The sequence below is a fragment of the Eleutherodactylus coqui genome, unplaced genomic scaffold (genome assembly GCF_035609145.1).
Source record: "Eleutherodactylus coqui strain aEleCoq1 unplaced genomic scaffold, aEleCoq1.hap1 HAP1_SCAFFOLD_48, whole genome shotgun sequence".
In the NCBI taxonomy this organism is placed as follows: Eukaryota; Metazoa; Chordata; class Amphibia; order Anura; family Eleutherodactylidae; genus Eleutherodactylus; species Eleutherodactylus coqui.
In genome coordinates, this window is record NW_027102367.1 from 96,040 (window position 1) to 103,591 (window position 7,552).

The 7,552-nt window shown below is 46.8% G+C and overlaps 1 protein-coding gene across 1 annotated transcript; it reads left to right on the top strand.

Annotated features, from left to right (window-relative positions):
• The first annotated feature begins 4,881 nt into the window (after positions 1–4,881).
• Positions 4,882–6,756, top strand: LOC136602435 (protein kinase C delta type-like). Its single transcript, XM_066588866.1, has 4 exons — positions 4,882–5,132; positions 5,904–6,197; positions 6,390–6,533; positions 6,658–6,756. Exons 1-4 carry the CDS (start codon positions 5,043–5,045, stop codon positions 6,754–6,756), a joined length of 627 nt encoding a protein of 208 aa, XP_066444963.1. The 5' UTR covers positions 4,882–5,042.
• The last annotated feature ends 796 nt before the right edge of the window (positions 6,757–7,552 follow it).

A 7,552-nucleotide genomic window follows, 5' to 3' on the forward strand; every position in this document is an offset into this window, starting at 1 on the left:
GTGTTCGAAAACACTGCTTAAAATTCTGGTCACTATTTCAAGCTGCGTTTTCTGAACACGTGTGTGAGAGCGGCCTTAGAACCTGCATGCAGTAGATAGGGACAGATAGGGACAGATAGGGACAACTTTTTCCAAGTTGGAGCACAGGATTACCAATGGTGCGGATTTTGACTGGAAATCAGCTGCATACCCGCAGCTAATTTCATACTATGCTACGCTCCCCTCGCCTCCTCCAAAGGCTTCCCGTTGTCAGCGCTCCCTGGCTTCTGGTTCCCAGCGGCCTGTACTGGCCTCACCTAACCAGCGGCGTCCTGCCTGACCAGGCCGCTGGGACCGGAAGCCAGGGGGCGCTGATGGCAGGAAACCTACAAAAGGAGGCGAGGGGGGCGCCGCATAGTACGAAATCAGCTGCGGATACACAGCTGATTTCTAGTCTGAATCTGCACCAATGAAGCAGATTTTTACTATTTTTTGGATGCGGAAATGCTATGGAATTTGGTGCAGAAATTTCCAATTCGGACATTGCGCAGCATTTCCACTGTGTGCTTTTCCATACTGTAAGTCAAGTTGAGTTTTGCTGCCACGTGCAGAGTGGCGTCAGTATCAATAGCGTCCCCTATATTGGCCCAAGTAGTAATAGTAACCTCCATAGTGGCCTCAGCAGTAATAGTGTCCCCTATATTAGCCCCAGTAGTAATAGTGTCCCCTATATTAGCCACAGTAGTAATAGTGACTTTCACAGAGGCCTCATTAGTAATAGTGTCCCCTATATTAACCCTAGTTGTGATAGTGTCCCCTATATTAACCCCAGTAGTAATAGTGTGCCATATATTAAACCCCGCAGTTATAGTGTCCCTTATATTAGACCCAGTAGTAATAGTGTTCCCTATATTAGCCACAGTAGTAATAGTGACTTCCACAGAGTAGTAATAGTTGTGGACGAGGAGGAAAGAAAAGGCTGGAGCCAAACGCGTACAGTCGTGTGAACAATAATACTAAATACGTGGTGAAGAGAGTGGAGTGGTAACTTCAATAGTGGAGGTGCTGCCTGACCAGATGACGCACCACCTGGGGGGGGGGGTGATAGAGCAAGAGAATAGGACTAAAAACGGGTAGTGGAGAAGGCGCAACACTGCAGGTTAAAGCAAGTAGGAAGTGACCAAAGGTGTGGAAAACTTCTTTTATTTAATAAAGTACGTGATAAGCTTATGAAAATGCGTTTCGGGGATAACCCCTTCATCAGTTTGGTTGGTGTTTAAAATATACAAGCTATTGGTGGGTCCCAATTATGAAATAAGAGAAGTGTTCCACACCTTTGGTCACTTCCTACTTGCTTTAACCTGGAGTGTTGCGCCTTCTCCACTCTCAGTAGTAATAGTGCCCCCTATATTAGCCCCAGTAGTAATAGTGACTTTCCATAAAGGCCTCAGTAGCAATAGTGTCCCCTATATTAAACCCAGTAGTAATAGTGTCCCCTATATTAGCCCCAGTGGTAATAGTGTCCCCTACATTAACCCCAGTAGTTATAGTGTCCCCTACATTAACCCCAGTAGTAATAGTGTCCCCTATATCAGCCCCAGTAGTAATAGTCTATATAGCCGCAGGAAAGTGCCTTGGGATATAAAGGATCAGGACTCACCTGGTGTGAAGACCTGGACCCAGTGTGGATCTCCAGGTGTCTCACCTGTGGTCCTGGATATATGTCTAATAGGTGGTTTCCTACACCGGTGGTATCCACTGTAGAAGGGGAGAGCTATACGGATTACGGGGGAGCTCTCCAATGAGGGGACCTCCCTGACATATAGATTAGAAAAGAAACAGTCACTTATATAAACCCTGGCTGGTAGGACAGGTAATAACAATATCCAGCGGTCACTGGTGACAATATCCAGAGAAGTAATTGGCACTTTCTTTGAAGGAGGGGGATATGGTAACTACAGCAGCCCCTCCTAGTGATGGTACATCAAGGTATATAGAAGGTATAGATGCGATGTTCCAGACGGTATATAGATGAAGTTGGCAACACGTTTCTGTGCATAACAGTCCCTTTATTAAGCCATACATAAACAAACATAGTATAGTATTCATATTTACCCCATATGATTGTGTAGGTAGTTAGCACATGTTCCTGTATCTGCTACAGGAGAGAGGGGCGGTTCTACTGGTACGTCACCTAGTAACGTCATTACATCCACACGTTGCTGTCATCGTTGTTAGTCTCCTGCAAGAACGCTCATTGCGCTCCATCCTGAGGTCATTCTTCCAGTGTATCCCCTGGTGACGTCATTACGTCCTCGCTGTCTCTACTGCTAATCTCCGGCTGCTACGCATATTGTGTTCCATTCGGAGGGCAGAGGACATAGTGTGCCGATGTCTGGGTATCGACGTCATTGTGGCTGCGCGTTCCTTCTCCATAGAAGTACTGGAGAGAAAACACACTCAATCAGGGGCGTACCTAAGGGCTCAGGGGCCCGGGTGCAAAAGTTCCGCTCGGGGCCCCCCCCTGGGGCCTCCACCCCACACTCCCCCATACTCATACCTAGATCGTGCTGCAAACATGATCTGCCCCTTTATGTAATCTTTCCTGCACATGAAAATTTGTTTGTAGCTCCGCAGGCCACTCTCACACACACCGCTTTTTACCGCTATGAGCACAGCGCCCCGAGTGCCGTACTAACCGCGGTACAACACTCCCATAGATATCAATGAGCTTACTCACATCCGCGCTGGAACGCGGTGTCCCTATCACTGTGATTTTTCAGAGCTGTCTGTTCTATTTTTGCGTTTTCGTGGTTTTAACACACCTCATCACCCACCACAATGATGGGGTGCATTAAAAAGCGCCGTCAAACGCTGTAACCGGTGTTAGAAAACACGGCTTAAAATTCTGGTCACTATTTCAAGCTGCGTTTTCTGAACACGTGTGTGAGAGCGGCCTTAGAACCTGCATGCAGTAGACAGGGACAGACAGGGACAGACTTACCCCGACGCTGCAACTCCACGTTCAGCAGGAAGCAGGGGGCAGCACATGATCATTGTGCCCTGCCGGCCCATGTGACTTCCTCCCTCCTCCTCCTCCCCCCTGCTCTGCCGGGCTACACTTGGGCTGGCCGTTCTGCATGCAGCCTGATTGGAATCATGCTGCACACAAAACGGCCACCCATTAATGCACTGAATGTGCATGTAGGTATGGCGTAGGGCGGCCTTTGGGCCCCCTGAGCGCAGAGGCCGGGTCACCATGGCGACCCCAGCAACCCGTGACGCCACGCCTATGCGCTCAATGCAGCTGTGGGGTCACTACAGTGTTAAATTAACAATAACGCCTTCCCTTACATGGGGGTGCGCTTCAATCAACTTTATTTATACACACATTATTCTTCTCTTCTCATTTGGATATGAGGGTCACCAGTGACTGCTGAATATTGTCATTAGGCTGTCCAACCAGCGCAGGGTTTTTATAATTGACTTTTCTTATCCAGTAGTAATAGTGACTTCTATAGTGGCTTCAGTAGTAATAGTGACCCCCATATTAGCCCCAGTAGTAACAGTAACCTCCACAGTGGCACCAGTAGCAATAGTGACCCCCACAGTGGCCTCAGTAGTAATAGTGTCGGCTATATTAGCCCCAGTAGTAATAGTGACCTCAGTAGTAAGTGTCCCCCATATTAGCCCCAGTAGTAACAGTAACCTCCACAGTGGCACCAGTAGCAATAGTGACCCCCACAGTGGCCTCAGTAGTAATAGTGTCCCCTGTATTAGCCCCAGTTGCAATAATGTCCCCTATATTAGATGTCTAAAACCAAACTTTATTGAGATACTATTAAAAACCAGGGCACTTGAACACACATAATCCACGTCAGACCAAGTAGATACTGGAATGAACGTGAAAGTGATTGACAGACAAAAATACAGAATTAATTTGGAACCCAAGACCAGGATACCACATTTACACAACTAGACAGGAATCCCTGAAGGCCGATTGTGGCCAAGAGGATCAGCGATCCTGAATAAGGATGTTTATGGATAGGAAAAAATATGCAACAACTTGGACTTCTAAGGGTACACTATGATATAAATGTGTTATCAGATAGCCCAAGGAAAAAGGGAGAAAAGGGATTCTGCATGAAGAACACTGGTTACAGCGTCCGCAGGGATTGATCTGCATTAAGTTTCAGTTTCTTTCCATAGTGCAGCCAGTGTAGCTGGTTTTCCACGGTATACCACATCCGTTAGGGCTCCCCACAGGTAGACATTAGGGGGGTTACATCAGGGGAACAGAGAGGGAATTCAACAGCACCTCTCCATCCTATCCAGCATTTTGGCAGACCATCATGGAGATATTCTATCACGGCTCGGTTGGTAGTGTGGTGGTGCGCCATCTTGTTACACGCAAAAAATTAGGTTCTGCTCCATCTTTCTGTGTTTTGCGTAGCAAATGCCCCTCATAGAAGTCTAAAGTCATAGGTGCGCAAATATGCCAGGGGAATGCGTAAAACACTGTGCAAAACTGCTAAAAAACACATCTGGACTTCATTAGGATAAATAGCCTTTTAATCCATGGAAGGGGGTGTCACGTGACCTGGCCCCGTGTGCACAAAAAGTACAGTACTAGGCATGACTGCAAATCAACCTCAACAACCTTGTTATGTGCAAATACGTTGCATTGGAGAGAGCTTTTGCGTATACGCTCATGTGAAGCGGCCCTTAAGGTAGTATTTACTGCTTCTGTATGTATATTCGAAAATATCTACACCACATATACATTACACATGTACATTATTCCCATCAGTGTGAATAATGTGCAGCAGATATTACAAACATCACCACTTCTACTATTCTGCTCCCTGTTAGGAGGACCCAGCGGTGTTTGGCCAATTGGCTCAGGAAGCACCACCTCTACGACCATCCGAGAGAGACTGCGGTTCCAACATGTACTCGGCCGGGGAGCCTACGGGGAAGTCGTGCTGGCAGAGGACACCGCTACCTGCCAGCAATTCGCAGTGAAGGTCATCAGGAAGAAAGCCCTGCTAGCGGAAGTGGAGATGGCGGATGTGATGGTGGAGCACCGTGTTCTGCAGCTTACGATTGGGAGTCCCTTCCTCGTCCATGCAGAATTCGCATTTCAGACCAAGGTATAGTTCTTATCGCACATCTGCAAACTTCACCGCTATGTGCCCCGTAGATGTGGACTTTGTAATATAACGTCATACTAACCAACCTCCTTATATGTGTTAAGGACCGCTAGGTCACATTAACCTTTCAAGTCTTGGGTTCCAAATCAATTCGTATCCGCTGCAGCACGGAGGCCAAGAACCACACCAGAGTCGGTTTCTAGTTCTCCTCAGATACGGAGAGAGAGCCACGGCAAGTATATAGCTCACTCTGCTTTAGGCGTACATACTCTGAGCGTTTATTGACTGAGTATAGTTCTAAATACAGGAAAGGAATACGTCATCATTAGTCATGGGGTTAATTTCATTGGGTTAGAAAAAACGTCAAGAATTGTGCTTTGTTCAACAATCAGCGCAGTGAGAATAAATATGTGAAATGTCCTTCAAATGATTACTCCTCCCGGACGTTATCCCGTCCTCCCTTGGAGTTTGGATGATCGCAGCGTCATATCAGCACGATTTGCTCTTTTCCCATAGCTCAGGAGTGGGGGAGTCTCTTCTGATAGCGACTGTACCAGGCAAATGTTCTCGGATGAATAGAAAAAAAACAAATCATTAGACATTGCACCGAATGCCATGCTCTGCAAGTTATTTCTGCTTTAATTATTGTTTCACTACACACAAGCTTATTTACATCTTATAATGCTCCATTTTGTATCTAGCGGCCATTTTGAGACAGATTCTTCCATTGTATGGACCTGTACCTTTTCATATGTCTCTTCTACATTACAGACGCACGTTCTACTCGGACTGGAGTATCTGAGCTGCGGGGACCTGGACCAACTCCTGCAGTCGAAGGGACGGCTCGATGTCAACAGCACCAGATTCTACGCTGCAGAGATGGTGTGCGGCATCCAGCACCTCCACGCCAAGGGGATCATCCACAGAGATCTGAAGCCCGAGAACATCCTGGTGGCTGAGACGGGCCATGTGAAGATCACAGATTTCGGTCTTGCCTTGGAGAACATGCACGGAGACCGAACGGCCACCGATCATGCTGGGACCGAAGGCTATATTGCTCCTGAGGTGAGAGGAATAGACTCTTTATACTATTCTTTGCCATAAGTGTATTAATGTTCTTGGGTCATGGATCCTGGAGACAGCAGTCCAGGGATGGTATAGAGGACTGCGGTCTCAGCGCTCGCCTAGTGCAGTGCCCAGATCCCATGTAATGATGTAAAACTTATTTCCCAACCTACTGTTTACTGTTTATGGCAGATGGACGCCAGAGAGGAATACAACGCCGCCGTCGATTGGTTTTCATTTGGAGTCATCATGAATAAAATGATTACTGGCGAGCGTGAGTATAAACCAAAACTCTTTAATGAGTCCACCTCCGGAGCGAAGAACATCATCTTACAGGTAAGAGTGTTACTTTTATTTCTTTGAGTTCTAATGTTGTAATAATTTGTGATGCTTTTATTGCCTTTTCTAGTCAGATTCTTGTAATTATAGTCAGTAATAACAGTGACATTTCTCATTTCAGCTCCTCAAAAAGAACCCAGCCAAGCGTCTCGGAGTCAACAGAAACATCCGAAAGCACCTGTTCTTCCAGCTGATCGACTGGGACTCTGGAATCCCTTAGAGTGCCCCCACCGCACATCCCTGAGGAAAGTAAATGAGCAGAATTGTACTAGATCCTGGATGGTGAGGGACTCCCTCCCTGATCTACTACTGATTGCCTATCTAGAGGATGGACCATCAATAGTTCACAACTGGAAAACCCCAAACTTCTAATATTGATGACTTATTCTTAGGATAGGTCATCAATATTAGAACAGTGAAAAGTGAGCGCTGCAGCATTTTCCTTGTATATCAGGCACAGCGTCATATATCGTTTAGTGGTTATGCCTGGTATTGCAGCTCAATCCCACTGATTCGAATGCAGTCAGCAAACACGTCCGTAGTTTGTCTTACATGGGAAAACCCTTCTCACCATAATCAGAATAGTATTTTCTTTTCTTGCAGTCATCTAAACCTCAACATCTTCAGCCATTCCACCTGGACGCCGTGGAAGCAGCAGAGGCCAAGGACTTCCGCCCATCAGCTAAAGACCAGGCCATGTTCAGAGGGTTTTCATTCTCCAACTTGAAGACCCTCTTGGACTCCGGCTTTACAACCACCAGAGCGAGCGGTCCTCCTGAGCCCCCATGAGTACATCAGGAGAAAAGACACCGTGGGACCCCTTAGGAGTGTGCCAGCAGTACCACCCAGCTGGCGGTAAGTACCGGCGCCACAACATCTGCGCCATGTAGAATCATAGACATGTGCACTATACTAAAGACCTTAAAAATACCCCATGTAGGCAAATTATTTCCTTTACAAAAATTGTGGCGAATTCTTTTGCCGAGGGTAGCTTTTTTAACGCCACAAAATGTGCC